The 18,710-nt window shown below is 42.4% G+C and overlaps 1 protein-coding gene across 6 annotated transcripts in view; it reads right to left on the bottom strand.

The window, feature by feature from the left end:
- Window positions 1–13,560, bottom strand: part of CHCHD6 (coiled-coil-helix-coiled-coil-helix domain containing 6) — a 196,256-nt gene extending 182,696 nt beyond the window's left edge. For 2 of the 6 annotated variants that reach the window (XM_081853913.1, XM_081853917.1), the window contains exons 1-4: window positions 13,341–13,560; window positions 4,782–4,905; window positions 2,679–2,748; window positions 1,644–1,788 (exon numbers count right to left, since the gene is read on the bottom strand). In XM_081853913.1, the coding sequence (XP_081710039.1) occupies window positions 1,644–1,788; window positions 2,679–2,748; window positions 4,782–4,905; window positions 13,341–13,430 (429 nt within the window). In that variant the 5' untranslated portion in view covers window positions 13,431–13,560. The remainder of the gene's footprint in view (window positions 1–1,643; window positions 1,789–2,678; window positions 2,749–4,781; window positions 4,906–13,340) is intronic. The other 4 variants (XM_081853915.1, XM_081853918.1, XM_081853914.1 and 1 more) reach the window with 3 other exon arrangements.
- Between the last annotated feature and the right edge of the window lie 5,150 nt (window positions 13,561–18,710).

The raw sequence follows: 18,710 nt of genomic DNA, 5'->3' as shown, positions 1-18,710 counted from the left end.
CTAAGCCCTAAGCCGCTTATCAGCTGATCCGCTAAAAGCCGCTAAAAGCGCTAATCCGCTAAACTGTCAACGGGCTTGCTTCGCAAGACGAAAAAACCGCTATACGAAGAGCCTCACGGAACGGATTAATTTCGTCTTGCGAGGCACCACTGTGTTATATAAAAGCACCAGCTAAAATAATTGTTACTATATGCTAGAAAGACTTGAACCCTGAAATTCTTAAAAAGTGTTCCTATTTGAAATGATACAGATACACTTGTCTGTAAAAAAACAACACCTTTGTATTCTGCCTTAGAAGAACATATTTTGACATGAAATTTCAAAATTATTTGGGACAGCATGCTACTAGCCACCAAAGCTCTTATGTCGGCTTGTTGATTTTTCTACTGCCAACACAAGTTCATATACTCGCATCTAGGGTCCTCCACCAGGTGTTCAAGGATACACCGAAAGTCAAAGCTTTCTTTATTCCCGATTCTTTTCAAGGCATCTCTTTGGTCTAAAAAAGATGGCTTCATTTTCTGACTCTGCTGCCTGAATTACACTTACACAGGTCAGAATGACAGTCACAGCAGGTGCTGAAACTCTCCAATGATTTGACTTCAGCCCCAAAATTATACTCTTCCATTGCCTCTTGAGACAGATGGATGCAAACAATGCAGGACTGCATATGTTTGCCACTTCTCCAAGCCCCTCACACAATGTAACATGGCAGGGTTTAGAAGCCTGCCAGCCTCCAAGAAAACTGTGGGTACTACCGAGAAACTTGAAATGGCTCTTTCGTGGTACCCTTAATTTTCTTAGAGGCAGGTGTCTCCTCTTTCTTCTCATTACTTATTAAGAGAATTTCCACAGGCTAGAGGCAAGCAGGAGCACTCCATATAACTGTGGAGCCAACTCTCTGAGACAAGATTGCTCTGAATTTGGAAATAATTCACTGATTTCCTCCCCCCCTTACAATAGCGTGATAATTACATTTCACAAAAAAAGAAATTATCACCTCTCCAGAGCTGTAACAGCACTAACACTGCAGCTGCCAGGCATGATGTCTCACCCACCTTTCACCTGCCTCAGACATTCACTCCCTTCTTTTTTTTAACTCCTTGTCAAAACTGCTCCTTTCAGATTAGACAGGAAAGATGCCATAAAAGAGGCGGGGAAACCAGATGTTGGGTTTCAACTCCCTGCAGCCATAGTCCACATGGCCAATAGCCATCCCTATTTCATGTATCTTCTTCCTGCCTTAAAGTCTTCTTACGAGTTATACAACTCAAGGAGGGGCTATGAAAAAGATTTTAACATTTAACTGACTAATTAAATAGAAACCTGTTTATAGACTAAACTGTTTATTACACAAATTATACCACTTAGTATCATAAGAAACCTCTAAACAGTTTGCAAAGAATAAAAACACAACAATCAATAAAGTTTCATAAAAGCATGTAAAAAAAAGAGGTATCACAAATAAAACAGCTGTAAAGAAAATAGGAAATCAAAAATTAAATGTCAGAGTCCAAGAAAGTATGGCTAAACTTTTTAAGAAGTGCTTAAAGGTTATTATTGTCTTTCCCTCATGAATTACCCGAGGAATGGCATTCCAGGGGGTGGGTGCTACCTCCCAAAAAAGCTTTTGTGATACTCACCAGCTGGGCTGCTTTCAGCTTCTCTTCATTGGTGGTATTCCTCTCCCGCTGGAGGCTCACATTCAGACTCTCGTTGGCTGCCTCCCGCTCTCTTTTGGCCAGTCGGAGTAGCTCCTCTTGGACCATTGCCTGCTCTTGCTCATACCTGTTGGGAGAAGGAAGGGCTCAGCAAATCCCTTTGGACTCCCAAATTAAGGTGCAGCTCTCATGGCCGGAACCATAGTGAGCAGAGTTATGCTCTACCAGGTCACCATTTTAATTTCTGGAGCACAATGAGCTATGAATGTAATTGAGCAATGAGCAATCCAATCAGAAGGTGATGCACACACAATTGGCTCATACCCAATCATTCCAACTATTCAGTGACACCACCACTACACCACCTCACCCCTGCCCAGGGAAGAGAATAGATTTTAATATGCCATCTTATAGATCATCTTATAGAGAAGACTCCCTGGAAAAGACCCTGATGTTGGGAAAGATCAAGGAGAAGGGGACAACAGAGGACGAGATGGTTGGATGGTGTTCTCGAAGCTACCAGCATGAGTTTGACCAAACTGCGGGAGGCAGTGGAGGACAGAAGTGCCTGGCGTGCTCTGGTCGATGGGGTCACGAAGAGTCGGACACGACTAAATGACTAAACAACAACATAGATCATACATGCCCAAGTACTCTGATACTCAGTAATACCAGGAGTGAGAAAATTCTTCATTGCCTTAAGGCTGGGTGGAGAACTTGTGGTTCTCCAAATGTTGCAGGACAACCATCCCATCAACCCTGAGCATTGTCCAAGCTGCTTAGGTCTGATGGGAGTTGGAGACCAACAACATATTGGTCAGGATCACAAGTTCACCACCTCTGTCCTAAAGGTTGGGTTGGGCCTGTGGTAGCAGAAAAGCAACGAAAGACAATTTCAGCTCTCCCGTCCACTGCATTGTTCCCACCAACCACAAAACAGCAGCACTGCACCATGTAAATGGCCTCAAAAGAACAGATGAATCTGGATGGTGATCTTATGATGCAAATGTGTCTCACCTCTTGTACAGATCCTCCTCTGCTTCAGAGGGTTTTCGGCCCAAGTTGTCAGCTGTTGGTGGACGGATCTCTGGAGAAAAGAAAAGAAGAATACAACTAATGTGGAATAAAAAGTTGCCTCTCTCCTTGATTAATTAAAATATATGATGTATAAAAGGGCAGAGGTGTAACATTCCAGCAAGTCACTGAGTTAAATTAGCAATGGTCTACGATTGAGTGAGAAAATCTTTGTTAAATCATGAAGACTGAATAAATTGTTCCTGTAACTATGACACGGAACAAGGCAGGTGGGAGTAGTGTGGAGTTCATCTTTAAAGCAGGGGGGCTCTTACAATTATTATTTTTTTACCCACAACTAGACATTATGGGGGGAAAGCTAATCAGCTCATTTTCAACCAGTAAAGAACTGATTCACTAGCTCACAAATCATACCAGATCCCTCAAAACAACAAGATTAAGGCTCCTGAAGGGACAACTGACAGATGAGCCAAGAATGCTTGTTTAGGGACTACAGAGGAAATCAAGAACCAGCTGACTTGGGTAAGCAAACCACTCACGAGAGACCATTCTTTGAAACAAGCCATTAGGCAGAGAATGAAACAGCTGAGCTCCATCAGAATTCCTCCACTTCTTTCTCACTGGTAACATCTGGAATAGGTTCGCGAACCTCTGAACACACATAACTACACTACATGCTTATGGTACAATCCCTAAGCACCAAATATAATCAATCAAATATAACAGTCGTATTATGGTTGCTTTCCCCTACATTTTACTCTATTTATTAGTGCCTTTATATCCCACCTTTCTGCCAAGGAAACCATGGTAAAGAAAATCCCCCCCACCCATATTGTCTTCATGACAACCCTGTGAGCTAGATTAAGATTAGAGTCGGTGACTGACCCAAGAACACTCAGTGGACCTTATGGTCCAGCAAGGATTTGAATCCTAGTCTCTTCAGTCCTAGGTCAATACTAAACCACAACTAAACCACACGGGCTCTCAAAGCTGTAGAGTAACAAAACATTTTAGAATTGTAGAGTTTGAGGGGACCCCAAAGGTCATCTAGTCTAACCCACTGCAATGCATGAATCTCAACTAAAGCATCCATGACAGATGGCCATCCAGACTCAGCTTAAAAACCTCCAATGAAGAAGAGCACACCACTTTCCGAGAGAGTCAGTTCTACTGTTCAACAGCTCTTACTGTCAGAAAGTTCTTCCTGATATTTGGTCTGCATCTCCTTTCTTGTAACTTGAAGCCATTGGTTTAGGTCCTGCTGTCCGGAGCAGGAGAAAACAAGTTTGCTCCATTTTTCATGTGATAGATATATGAAGATGGCTATAATATCTCCTCGCATTCCCTTACCCAGGTTAAACATACTCAACTCCTCAACCATTCCTCATAAGGCCTGATTTCCAGACCCTTTATCATCTTCGTTGCCCCCCTCTGCACATGTTCCAACTTGTCAATATCCTCCTTAAATTGTGGTACACCCAGAACTGGATACAGTACTCCTGGTATGGTCTGACCAAGGCAAAATAGAGCAATACTCTTACTTCCCTTGATCAGGACACTATATGCAGTCTAGAACAGAAATAGCTTTTTTTTGCCGCTGCATCACACTGTTGGCTCATGTTAAGCTTGTGATCCACCAAGACCCCTGGATCCTTTTCAAATGTACTATTGGCAAACCAGATGTCCCCCCACATCTTATATTTGTGCAGCTGGTTCTCCCTACCTAACTGTAGAACCTTATATTTTTCCCTAATGAAATTCATTTTGTTACTTTGGACCCAGTTCTCCAATCTGTTAAGGTCACATTGAATCCCGATTCTGTCTTCTGCAGCATTGATTACCCCACCCAGTTTGGTGTCATCTGCAAGTTGGATGAGCATCCCCTCCACTCCTTCATTCAAATCATTTATAAAGATGTTGAACAACAATGGACCCAGAACATGTGCCCAGCTAAATGGAAATAGAATGTACTAAGTCACTGTTACCTTAAAAATGCTGATGCATTGATGAAACACAAGTGTGCTGTGAAAAAGGAAGACAGCCATATTTCACACATATGAGAACTGTAAAAATTCAGCACTATACCTGTAGACGTCTTACATTTCCCTTCTGTAGATTGCGACAAAGGAGGCGGAGACAAGGACGGTGATCGCTGATCCCTTTTAGGTTGGAAAGGTTCCTTCATTCGTTTCACCACATCTTCAGAAAGCTAACACAATTTTAAAAGCAGAGAGAAAGAAAAAGAGAGACTAGTTGTATTATAGCAGGCACGTCCAACAGGTAGATTGTGATCTACCAGTAGATCACTGAACGTCTGTGGTAGATCACTGGTAGATCCATGACTCCTCCCAAAGAAGCTCAACAACTTTGACCTGAACCCAAAAAAAGGGGTTAGATCACTGCCAGTTTTTAACTCTGTGAGTAGATCGCAAGTCTTTTTGGGAGTTGCCCACCCCTGTATCAGAATTTGGATGAATCCCCAAACTAAGTGTTGGAGATCAAGAAATCATAATTCATGTGCTGCTGCCTTCATCTCTCTATCTCTTGTCTGGAAATTATCGGAGATGCAACAACTTACCCTTAATAACAAAAGAATGACAAGCACTCTAGAGGAAAATAATTATTCACTAGTCAAAATTTTAGTTTGCTGTCTGCTGCTAATGGGCTGTTATGATGTGCAGGGTATATAGTGATTTAAAAACAGTCCTAATAAGACTGATTATTTTGTTGTATTATTTTTCTGTAAGCTACCGTAAGTATACCTGAAAGGTATACAGTACATTCCCCCAAAATACATTTAGGCATGAATAGGAAAGGGATTGCATAGCAGGTATTAATTTGTCATTTTGACACTCCTCAGGCAATGCTGGAAGAGTAAAGTTACCATCTTTGAGAATGTCCCAAAAAAGGAACTGAATATGCTAGAAAATGATTTTCTAAAAATTATTTTTAGAATATATTTGGAATTCTAGCCCACCCTATTCCTAAGGGTCTATGCACATAAGGATAAAAATAGCAAGGGACAAGAATATAAATAAACTTATCGTGATTACAGATATATTTGTTAGTATGAAATTAAAAAGAAAAGCCTAATCCTTTTGCTGTAGATTGCTTAGGCTTCTCTAATAGAAAGCAAGAACAGGATTATCAAATCGCCCTTCGCCAAATAAGGACCTGGCTGGAGCAGGCCAATGACCCAGGAAGTCCAGCATCCTGTTCTCACAGTGGCCAGCCAGATGTCTGTGAGAAGCCTGCCAGTAGGACCTTTAGCTGTGAAAGTGGGCACAGTCAGTATTTCTTTTAGGGGGCAGGCTTTACGTTGGGGGGGGGTGTAAAAACTGAGTTATCTGCCATGCAATTCATCGGTCAGTTAAATATTTTATTTATTTACTTGATGGGGGGGCACTTGCCTGGCTACGCTCATGGCTGTGGAGCCCAAGCACAGCCATCATGGCTAGTAGCTACGGCTAGCCTTATTCTCCATTAATCTGTTTACTCCTCTTTTAAAGGCATCCAAGTTGGTGGCAATCATGACTCCTATAGGAGTGAGTTCCATAATTTAATGATGTGTTGCATGAAAAAGTACTTTTTTTGTTGGTCCTGAATCTTCCAACATTCTTCTCCTTAGAGTGAGCTTTTGTTTCTTCTCTCTCTCTCTCTCTCTCTCTCCTATCCTTTCCTCAGCTGTTCTCAATCCTTATCTGATCTCTGTTTTTATACTCTTTAATCTACCACTTTGATTAGTCTTCATGACAGAACTGCTTGCAACAACCAAAGCTAAATCAATGCACCTTCTACAAGTTGCATACTGCGAAAAAGCTTTTTATATATATTTTAAAAGTTGCTTACTGTACTTGGGAAGCTGACGAGGCTTTTAAAAAAAATTCCCTTAGCTAGTAACTTTGTGATGGAGAGCAGATACTAATCAGTTACAACTAATACAAATAATATTGCTTGAAACTGATCCAGTGTTTTATGAACACTTCCACACTTGAATTTGTAAACTTGCAATGTTTAATGACTTGCAGTTTGGTTCTTGTCATTCTGCACTCACAAGCAACAGAGTACTTGGGGCCTTGTAAAATGAAAAGATGTTTACGGTTACAGAGAAATTCCCTTGATATTAAGAACTTAGGATCACCTCAATTATTCAAAACATACACACAGATACAGTGGTACCTTGGTTTTCGAACATCTCGGAAGTCAAACGTTTCGGTTTTCGAACGCTGAAAACCCCAAAGTAAATGCTGCCGTTTTTGAACGCGCCTCAGAAGTTGAGCAGCTTCCGCTGAGTTTTTTTCAATTTTCTCTACTGAATTTGCAGACAGCCCTTTGCGCCTCGGTTTTCAAACGTTTCATAACTCGAACGATCTTCCGGAATGGATTACAGTGGTACCTCGGGTTAAGAACTTAATTCGTTCTGGAGGTCCGTTCTTAACCTGAAGCACCACTTTGGCTAATGGGGCCTCCCACTACCGCTGCACCGCCACTGCGTGATTTGTGTTCTCATCCTGAAGCAAAGTTCTTAATCTAAGGTACTATTTCTGGGTTAGTGGAGTCTGTAACCTGAAGCGTCTGTAACCCGAGGTTCCACTGTATGTTCAAAAACCGAGGTACCACTGTACTACAATGTGCATTTTATACCAATTTGTTTTGCATAGTCCAGATGTCGTACTCTGAGACTACACTTCTGTTGGACATACTGTCATTCTCTAAGATTGGATGCACATTAATAATAATATCAAATGAGCTTTCTATACAGAAGCTATTGAAGACTGTACTGTAACATATCACAACCCTTTTCTCCCACATACACATGATTTAATTGAATTGACAGCTGTATGCATTCATCTGCAGTGCTGTTAAATGGCAAGGCTGTCCCTACTTGCCTACAATTCCATATTGCTTTTATGAGCAGTAGCAGCATGCTCTTTTTCCTCAGCTGCCTCCTACATTCAACAAATTATACTGGGTTTGGACCTGGGTTCAAATCTCTTTTCACTCACTAACATGACAAGTAGTGGTCAACAAAATTATTCTCAAATGATTTTGCCACATGTATAAAATGGGATTTTTTTAAAAAATACCTCACAAAACCGCTGCAAAGTTAAGTAAGAATTAGAAAGAAATTTGAGCACTTAAAACAACACTAGAAATCTTTATTAATAAAAAGGCTACTAGGCCATCTGCCTTCATAAGCCACAAAATGCTCTTCTACCAAGAGTATTGCGATAATTGAAAGACTAGCAGTTTTAAGAATGTAAGAAGAGCCCTACTGGATCAGATGAACATAAGGACCCAGGTGTCAAAAAATGTTATTTATGTATGCAACTACGGTGGCCCGTGTTTTGTTAGCCCAAAAATGGAAAACAAGTGAGGTCCCAACCAAAGAAGAATGGCAACTTAAACTGATGGAATATGCACAGCTTGTGGATCTAACTTATAGAATAAGAGAACAAGAACATTAGTTTAAAGAAGAAAATGTTTACTGAATATATGGAGGGAAATTGTGTACACTTGAAAACGCTGGCAGCATTAAGATAATTTGAATAGTATAAATAAGTTTTGATGGAAGTAATAGTGGAATACTGAATGGTTTAGTTTATATAAAATAAGTGGGGATTTATGCTATGCAAAATGAACCATGGAAAGAGAAAATATCAATGACTTCCCTTCTTAAGGTTTAAATGTATATTCAAAATTGTAAAACTATATATATATATATATATATATATATATATATATATATATATATGCTTTCGTAGATTTTCACGGGTACAGGAATGCAGGTTTTGGTGTCCTCGGGTGTCTTCCCGTGTAAAAGTTGGGGTGTCTAGGCGACGTTTCGACGAGGTCTCACTCGTCATCTTCAGGCTGGTGCTTTCGGCTTCTTGTTACTGGAACAGAGCAGGATCTCAGTGTTTGAGTTCCTATAAATACTGTAGAGGGGGTGTGGTGTATAGCCTCCAATGTTCTGGGCAGAGAGGAAGTTCCCAGGCTAGTGTGCCTTTTCTTCTTTTGTTCCTTAATTACTTGAGAGATATCTTGAGTGATTTCTTGAGTGATATCCTGAGTACCACTTAGGTGGGTCATTAGGTGTGGATTAGTTGCTAAAGTCTTTGTGTCTTGACCTCTTGAACTTTGTGAAGAGTTTTCATGAGAAGATGGCTGTACTGTACTTAGTTGTGCTCTGGCTTGGCTTCGTGTATAGGGGCGAGCTGTGGTTTTGTGGCTTGTGTCAGCCAGATCTGTGTAGGGATTGCAGGGGGGTGCAGCATCCGGAGGTGCCACCATGGATTGGCTACTGGATGGTGTCTGTAATTCATCTGTGGAGAGGGTCTGGGTTTGGGTCTGGTGTGGTTGATTGGTGTTGGCGTTCTGTGTGCCTCTGGATCTGGTGTCAGTTTTTGTGGGGAGGGCTAATTTCCAGATGTCTGGCAAGCGGGATGTGTCGTCACGCTTGTTCATGTTGTGAGGGTGTTTCTCTATCTCGATGGCTTCCATGATTATTCTCTTGTGGTGATGTTCCGTGTTAAAGAGCAATTTGGAATCTGCAAAATTAATTTCGTGTCCTGTTTCTTTCATGTGTTGGAAAAGAGAGGAAGTTTTTTCTTCTTTTTTGACGGCATTCTTGTGTTCTGCGATACGTGCATTTATTCGTCTGTTTGTTTGTCCAATGTACGTGGCTGGGCAGACTTTGCAGGGTATTTCATAGATCCCTTGGTTTTCCAACTGGATTTTATCCTTGGGGTTTCTGAGGATATTGGCTATTTTTTGGTTGGTGCAAAAGGCTGTTTTGATATTGTGTTTATGGAGGATTTTGCTAATTTTATCTGTAGTGCCCTTGATATAAGGAAGGAGGGCCATGCCATTGTTTTCTTCTGTGTCTTGGTTTTTTGGGGGTGTTTCCTTTTGGATTAGCTTCGTAATCCTGTTTTGCTGGTATCCATTGGCAATTAACACGTTTGAGAGATTCTGTAACTCAGTTGTCAAGTGGTCTTTGTCAGCCAGGCGTTTGGTTCTGGAGATGAGAGTCTTGGCTACGGAGTTTATTTGTGCAGGGTGGTGGTGTGATTGTGCATGTAAGTAGCGGTTGGTGTGTGTTTTTTTCCGGTAGATAGTGTGTCCTAGGGAGCCATCAGGTTTTTTGTAGATTAGGACGTCAAGGAAGGGAAGTTGGTTGTTGGCTTCTATTTCCATAGTGAATTGTATTTTGGGGTGTAAGTTGTTGAGATGTGTGAGGAAGCTATCCAGTTTTTCCTTCCCGTGTGGCCAAATTACAAAGGTGTCGTCAACATATCTGAGCCAAAGTTTGGGTTTGTGTTCTGACTTGTCTAAAGCATTGGTTTCAAAGTGTTCCATGTACAGGTTTGCGATGACCGGTGAGAGGGGTGATCCCATAGGTGCTCCTTCTATCTGTTTGTATCTTTGTCCATTGTGGATGAAGTACGTGTTGGTTAGGCAGTGGTTGGTCAGGTCCAAGATGTATTCGGGGGGATTGTATTTGTTTTGAATAGCTGTCAAGGCTTCATTAATGGGCACTTGTGTGAAGAGAGATACAACATCGAAGCTCACAAGTAGGTCATTAGGATGTAGGTTTTGCTTCTTTATTGTTTCTATGAACTGGAAGGAGTTTGGTACGTGTGAAGAGATGGATTCTGCATAGGGCTGAAGTTGCTTGGCGAGAAATTTAGCGAGATTTTGTAGAGGTGAGCCTATGGAGCTGACTATTGGTCTGAGTGGTGTTCCTTCTTTGTGTATCTTGGGGAGGCCGTAGAGTTTGGGGCATCTGGATGATTTTTCTCTGGGGATGATTCTTAGCTGGATTTCTTCACTGATAGGAGAGGCTTTTATTTTGGATTTGGTGGTTTTTTCCAGGTAGGTGGTGGGATCTGTTTTTATAGGTTTGTAGGCAGGATCTTGGAGTAGATTTGATAGTTTTGCTTGGTAGTCCGATGTGTTCATCACCACTGTGGCATTACCTTTGTCTGCTGGGAGAATGATTATGTTGTTGTCTTTCCTCAGGTTGGTGAGTGCTTTCTGTTCTTCTTTGTGTAAATTGCTTCTGGGTGGTTTGCTGGAGCAGAGGATGTTGGTGACTTCAAGTCTGATTTTATTGGCTTCATCTGGGTTGATTTTGGTTAGGCTAGCTTCGACTCCGCATATGATGTTTTCCGTGGGGATGCGTCTCGGGGCGACTGCAAAGTTGAAACCTTTGGAGAGTACTTTGGTTTCAGTTGTGGTGAGGATCCTGTCTGATATGTTATGTACTGTTTGTTTCATGGGTTGCTGTGGAGGGTGGCTGGGCTTCTGGCGTTTCTCTAGTTTGTGGAGTTTGTTGGTGTGTGTGTCTGTCTTATGTGAGGTCTCCGTTTCAGCTCTCCAGACGGCTAGTTGTTTGCATTTGTCCCAGAGTGCAGGGTGGATTTTGTTACAGAGTTTGAGGTGAAGAGTGAGTAGATCTTTGTTGGTTTGGTCTAGTAGGTATCTTTTCTTGTGTAGTTCGTTTCTGATTAGGGATAGTTCAGTTCGTTTCAGGATCCTTTCGGTGGCTGGGGTTTTAGAATGGAATTTAAGTTGGAAGCATGTGGGAATTAAGTTGTTGTCTCGGCAGTTGCGTAGGAACAAGAGATCACATAAGATGGTGGCTCTTCGGACTTCTAGTTTCTCGTAGGTTCTTGTCAGCTGGAAGGTTTCCTCCCCGTAGAGGTAAGATATTTGCTTTCGTAGATTTTCACGGGTACAGGAATGCAGGTTTTGGTGTCCTCGGGTGTCTTCCCGTGTAAAAGTTGGGGTGTCTAGGCGACGTTTCGACGAGGTCTCACTCGTCATCTTCAGGCTGGTGCTTTCGGCTTCTTGTTACTGGAACAGAGCAGGATCTCAGTGTTTGAGTTCCTATAAATACTGTAGAGGGGGTGTGGTGTATAGCCTCCAATGTTCTGGGCAGAGAGGAAGTTCCCAGGCTAGTGTGCCTTTTCTTCTTTTGTTCCTTAATTACTTGAGAGATATCTTGAGTGATTTCTTGAGTGATATCCTGAGTACCACTTAGGTGGGTCATTAGGTGTGGATTAGTTGCTAAAGTCTTTGTGTCTTGACCTCTTGAACTTTGTGAAGAGTTTTCATGAGAAGATGGCTGTACTGTACTTAGTTGTGCTCTGGCTTGGCTTCGTGTATAGGGGCGAGCTGTGGTTTTGTGGCTTGTGTCAGCCAGATCTGTGTAGGGATTGCAGGGGGGTGCAGCATCCGGAGGTGCCACCATGGATTGGCTACTGGATGGTGTCTGTAATTCATCTGTGGAGAGGGTCTGGGTTTGGGTCTGGTGTGGTTGATTGGTGTTGGCGTTCTGTGTGCCTCTGGATCTGGTGTCAGTTTTTGTGGGGAGGGCTAATTTCCAGATGTCTGGCAAGCGGGATGTGTCGTCACGCTTGTTCATGTTGTGAGGGTGTTTCTCTATCTCGATGGCTTCCATGATTATTCTCTTGTGGTGATGTTCCGTGTTAAAGAGCAATTTGGAATCTGCAAAATTAATTTCGTGTCCTGTTTCTTTCATGTGTTGGAAAAGAGAGGAAGTTTCAATCAACCACACCAGACCCAAACCCAGACCCTCTCCACAGATGAATTACAGACACCATCCAGTAGCCAATCCATGGTGGCACCTCCGGATGCTGCACCCCCCTGCAATCCCTACACAGATCTGGCTGACACAAGCCACAAAACCACAGCTCGCCCCTATACACGAAGCCAAGCCAGAGCACAACTAAGTACAGTACAGCCATCTTCTCATGAAAACTCTTCACAAAGTTCAAGAGGTCAAGACACAAAGACTTTAGCAACTAATCCACACCTAATGACCCACCTAAGTGGTACTCAGGATATCACTCAAGAAATCACTCAAGATATCTCTCAAGTAATTAAGGAACAAAAGAAGAAAAGGCACACTAGCCTGGGAACTTCCTCTCTGCCCAGAACATTGGAGGCTATACACCACACCCCCTCTACAGTATTTATAGGAACTCAAACACTGAGATCCTGCTCTGTTCCAGTAACAAGAAGCCGAAAGCACCAGCCTGAAGATGACGAGTGAGACCTCGTCGAAACGTCGCCTAGACACCCCAACTTTTACACGGGAAGACACCCGAGGACACCAAAACCTGCATATATATATATATATATATATATAAAATATGAATGACAGATATAAGGAAAGCCATGCTGGGTCAGACCAGAGGCCCACCCCATCCAGGATCCTGTTCTCAGAGTGGCCAGCCAGAAACTTATGGGAAGCCCACATGTACTCTCTTCGCTTGGGTTCCCCAGCAACTGATACTCATGGGCCTATTAAACGTGTCACATTAAAGGAGTCGTGGGCTTTAAGAAGAAATGTAGGTGGACACCTTCAGGAAAGCAGGAGTATCTTTTCCCTACCAAACACACTTTTATAACCTTGGGGACCATTAGCACTCAATCCAGAGGAGCCCATGACCCCTAGATCCCGTGTCCCTGCTCCCCAGAGACATCCTCTCAGTACTCCCAGGCCCCCCTCCACCACCCCCGGACTTGCCTAGTCCCCCGCCCCGTCCCCCGCCCCCCCCCAGCCCTTTACCCGGCAGGCGCCCGCCACCCCGCGCTCGCCCTCCTACTCACCCGGATGCCCTGCAGGACTCGCACTCGCTCCTGCTCATCCATCTCGAAGGAGACCTTCCTATTGCCATGGCTACTCCCGCCACCCCCCATAGCAACAGCAGGAATAACCACCGCGGGCGGGAAAACCAATTCCCTCGGCTTCCTCCCTACCCGGGATGGGGCAGAAAAGAGCAAGATCTACACACAGACGGAACACACCGCTCTACCAACCTACAAGCCCGCGCCTGGTTGGCGGCTGTCGGCGAAGGAGCCAATGGTAAGGCGCGGTGTTGGAGGACGGCCGCAAGGCACGCTGGGAATTGTGGTCTTCCTGATCCAAATGCTGCCCGCCGAGGATGCTGCTTACCGGCCGAAGGTGGGATGCAATGGATCGGGAAGGCAGGAGGTTTCTTTGCGTCCTGCGACAGCACACGATGGCCTCAGCTGTTGGGTCAAGACCTCACCTGGGACCTTGGGCCTCTTTTAGCTAACAGGCGCCACTTTCACTACAGAGGTGCAGTTTAGTCCATTCATTTTAGAAGCCCCTTAAACACAGGGTTGTGTTGGGTTTTTTTTAGGATGGCGGCAGGCTTGCTGCTAATCAAGATTGATCCATTGCCCATGCCACTTCTGTATTCTTACTTGCACATGACATTTTGCACGCGGTTTCTACTGTGATGAGTGATAGGTTTTAGGATGCGCAGAATTTTAATTTTCCGAGCGTCGATTCCTAGCAAGGAGCATAGTTGACAGCTTCTGTCTGAAACTACAACTCTGGAATATGCACATTTGTTTGGTTGGTGGACTGAGTAAGCCCACCAAACACAAGGGTACTTACTTATGTAAACGTGCTTGGGATCAAGCTGCCCTTGAACATAGTATGAGGTTAGTTGCTGACTAAATTGTATTGCTATTTATTTATTGCTATTTTGGATTGTGAGAATTCACAAATAGCAGACCAGACTACTTTTCAAACTTCAAGTACAGCGCAGTAGTTTAAGTTTTGTTTTTAATATTTCTTTCAGGAGTTATAATAATAATAGCAGGACTAAATTATTTTCTAATTCCCTCTTGTGGTATGATTCCTAATCATTAAGCCAGAAGCATAGAATAATTAGGGCTATATAAGCCTTAAAATCATCTGGTTTAGATGTGGCCAAGTAAGTGTGGCTTTTTCTCAACCTAACTGAAGCTAGTTCCACTGAAATATTTGCGACAGCTCCGTAAGTCTGTTTTTAAAGCTGAGAGTTCCATTAAAAAGAAAAAAGGGGCAGAAGGAATGGGACTAAGATCTGGAGAGAAGAAAGAAGGGGAGCTGCTATCGAGCACACAATATTAAATTCAGTGTAGCAAAGTACTTACAAGGGGAAAATATCAAAATCCTGTAAGATTTATAGTGGCTGCATTTATGAATGAAAAAATGACTGGTCAGTAAAGTAATGGGGTGGGAGGCAGAATTCTTACTAAAAATTGCAATCTCGCGTTCAAATATGATTTTCTTTTTCAAAAAGCAGGTTGGGTCAGGGCTTTGTTCCATGCAGCACAGCCTCAACTGTCTTGGAGCTGGATACAACTGCACAGAACAGGGACTACATCAGTGTTTCTAGCACTGAACATATGAAGCACAAATGCACATCTCTAAAGTGATTCCCCAGCAGAATCCAGCAGCTGGGCTGCTTTCACCTAAATGTATGTTCCTAATAACAGGTATTATCATTTCTGTAAGTACATCAGCCTGCAGCCAACCAAACAATTGACTGTAATAACTTGATATATCTGCTTTGGCCTAATGTGGGCTGGTATTTTATTTTTTTCTGTAAGTAGGTTTTAATCTAATTTTAATGTATTTTTTTACACACCCTAACGATATTTACGTGAAAGGCATTTATTTTAATAAATAAAATAAAAATCATTGAGAAAATTCTTGTCAGAGTAGATCCACTGAAGTTAATAAACCTAAATTACTTGTGTCCATTAATTTGCATGTGTTTCTCTGATTAGGGCTAGCAGTGCAATATGTGAGTAATTTTGGTAAGTGAGCAAAATTGGGAACAAGAATAGGCTTCTGCTTAAATGTGTAATTTTTGCTGGAAAAAAACCTGAGGTTATTCTTATAATTGTTGAGCTTCCCAGACATTTAATAATTTATGCCAAAAAGGGGACTGCCAGACTTTCTTTTGTTTTTGGGTGGGACACAATCACATAGAGAAATCAGGTTAATTAAAATGAATTTGGCACAAAACAATGCACTGGAAAGTGTGGGATAATATTTCCCTGACGCATTGTCATGAACCTCCCTGCAAATTTTGTGCAAACAATCAGGACAAATGCTCAATACCCAGGTTGTCAAGTGAAAGGGGAAATTAAAATGGGCTCATAAAGTTTGGAGACTGTAAAATTAACTGTAGATGTCTGTGTTGAGATAAGCCTGGAGGAGGAAAAACTGCCTGTTCCAGACAAAATAATTGTAATGTTTTTGTCATCATACAGAGTGCAGGGAGGGAAGGCAGGCTACCGTCATGTAGCTGATGCCACCCACCCTAGGTACCCTTCCCTCCTAGGAAACAATAAAGGAAAACACACTTATAATTGCACCAACAAAAGCAATTAATGATAAGTGAACTTTCAAAATGCAAGGTGCATCCAAATCACAAATATTTTGTTGATATGCTATGATGAAGGCGGGCCGATGCCAATACAAAATAATAGAACAGTTGTTATCTATTTAAAAACATGAAACAGCTAATTGTAGGCTCAGGAAGTTTTTTTTTTTAAAAAAAAACCTGTAAAGGGACTTTGGCATGCATTACCATAGCAACCACAATAAAGAAATCCTCCAGTGTTTATTAAACACGAAAAGCATAATAAAATACAATTATTTGAATCCAACATTTTAAAAGGCTATCCATTCCACCCAGGGCACATTGATTTCAATCAGCAAGAGAAAAGCCCAGTTTAAATGACAGGTTTAAATCATGTTTCCACATAAAAATGAATGCTGTGTTTTCAGAACAAGGAAGGTTGCTAGAACAATTAAAACACATCCGGTTTGCAACTAATTAAGGTCTTTATACTACCTAGAAGCACACTTCACGCGCCTTTTGCAGTAAAGAATTATATCTGCTTGCAGGCAAGGGAGTCCTTGTGAAATTAATTTCTCTCCGTCTTTCAATCCCTCTGTACAAATGCAGAGTCACAAAGCAAATTAAGAACTTGAAGACAAGCCAAAGGAGTGTTTACTCAACAAGGGTTTAGGATTTCCCTCCTCCCCTCAAACAGACCCTCAATGCCTCATGGCAAACTGTTTTCGAGACTGAAGGGAATTTCAAAACTCATTTCATAGAGATCCCGTGTTCAATCCCAGGCAACTTTGAGTAGGACTGGGAATGTCCCCTTCCTGAAACCCTGAGAAGTTGCTGCTAATCAATGTGGACAATATAATACTGAGCTCAATGTCTCCTCCTTGGTGGAGGCAGCAGTTCAATGCATGTGGGTGAAATCAAGATATCCTTTTGGTTTAGCTCAGGGTTTCCCAAGCTTGGGTCTCCAGCTATTTTCAGATTGCAATTCCCGTCATCCGGGACGGATGATAAGAGTTGTAGTTCAAAAACAGCTGGAGACCCAGGTTTGGGAAATCCTGGTTTAGCTCAAGCCCTTATAGAGGCCTAAGCAAAACTTTAGATTTGGGACTTTGAGCCCAGAACTTTCCAAAAGCAGATATTGATTGTTGCTGCCTAGTAATTATCCCTACATGAAATGGGGAAAAAATCCTGTCCTTTTGGTTAATTGTACATTTTTTTAATATAAATTTCTCCCATAATAAAAGACTATTCTGTTGGATCGTATGTAATGGAACACCTGAGTGGTGCTACCAGGAGCTTAAAAAATCTGGGGCATGGGCATATCACAACAGATTTAAATGAGTTTATTTAGATGTATAGCTACGGATTTAGAATATAAATGTCCAAAGCAGCAAGCCAACTAATTTCCCATCTAAATCACCTTTGATAAATTCTTTAATTTGTATCCTTCCCCTAATCAGTTCCTTTTCAATTCAGCAGTGCCCAGCTAATTTTCCAATAGATCTTGTTTCAAATCAGTTCAGTGCCCCTCTTCAGGTGTCTGAATTCATTACTCCGAATCATCTCTCAAAAAATTCACCTTGATTTATTCCCCCAAATAATCTACCAAGTACAGTGGTACCTCGGGTTACATACGCTTCAGGTTATACACTCCGCTAACCCAGAAATAGTGCTTCAGGTTAAGAACTTTGCTTCAGGGTGAGAACAGAAATCGTGCTCCGGCGGCACAGCAGCAGCAGGAGACCCCATTAGCTAAAGTGGTGCTTCAGGTTAAGAACAGTTTCAGGTTAAGAACGGACCTCCAGAACGAATTAAGTACTTAACCCGAGGTACCACTGTAGTTCAGATCACCTCCCAGTTCAATTTCCCCCAAATTGCCTGAGAAGCACTCAGGCAACTCAAAACTTGATTCAGGGCCCCCACTCCATGGGCACCTCCAAAAAGCACAATCCTTTTTTCCAGCTCCAAACATGGTGCAGGGCAGAGATAATTCCTGGGATTGTGCTGCGGGTTCTATGGTGCTCCATGTGCTTCAGAAGCACAGCATGAGAACAAGTCCTAACCAGTGTGGTGTAGTGGTTAAGAGCAGTGGACTCGTAATCTGGTGAACCGGGTTCGCTTCCCTGTTCCTCCACATGCGGCTGCTGGGTGACCTTGGGCCAGTCACACTTCTCTGAAGTCTCTCAGCCTCACTCACCTCACAGAGTGTTTGTTGTGGGGGAGGAAGGGAAAGGAGATTGTTAGCCGCTTTGAGACTCCTTAGGGTAGTGATAAAGCGGGATATCAAATCCAAACTCTTCTTCTTCTTATCTCTAGGACACTTGCAGCTTGCAGGCTTGCAAGAGGGGATGGAAGGGCAGAATACTGGCTATGAGTGTGACAAGTGGGACTGTGGACCCCCAATTTACACCAAGCCCCAATTAATGCATTGTTTCTGGATGGTGTAATGTCATCACATCAACCTGCTGAGAGCTTGGATACCATTCCTGATAAAAACCACCGAAGACTGGCATTTGCTCTGACCTGCCACTGAATTTCACACTCAGCAAATGTAATTCATGTGATTTATGGAGGTACGGTAATAGTCAAATCAATGGGTTCTATTCTCAGTAAATGGCAGTGGCAACACTGTTTTATTCTAACAGTCATAGGATAGCAACAAAGAGCAAACCTGAAGGCTACAAAAAAAAAAGCCAAAATACATCTTGGAGCTACAAATAAAGGAGGTTCCATAACTTTATTAATAATTATAATATTTCTAAAATTTACTTCCTTACAAATCATCCTTCAAAGTCAACAACTTCAACCA

Source organism: Podarcis erhardii (genome assembly GCF_964252035.2).
Source record: "Podarcis erhardii genome assembly, chromosome: 2".
NCBI classification, from domain to species: Eukaryota; Metazoa; Chordata; class Lepidosauria; order Squamata; family Lacertidae; genus Podarcis; species Podarcis erhardii.
This window is presented reverse-complemented; position numbering and strand designations above follow the sequence as displayed.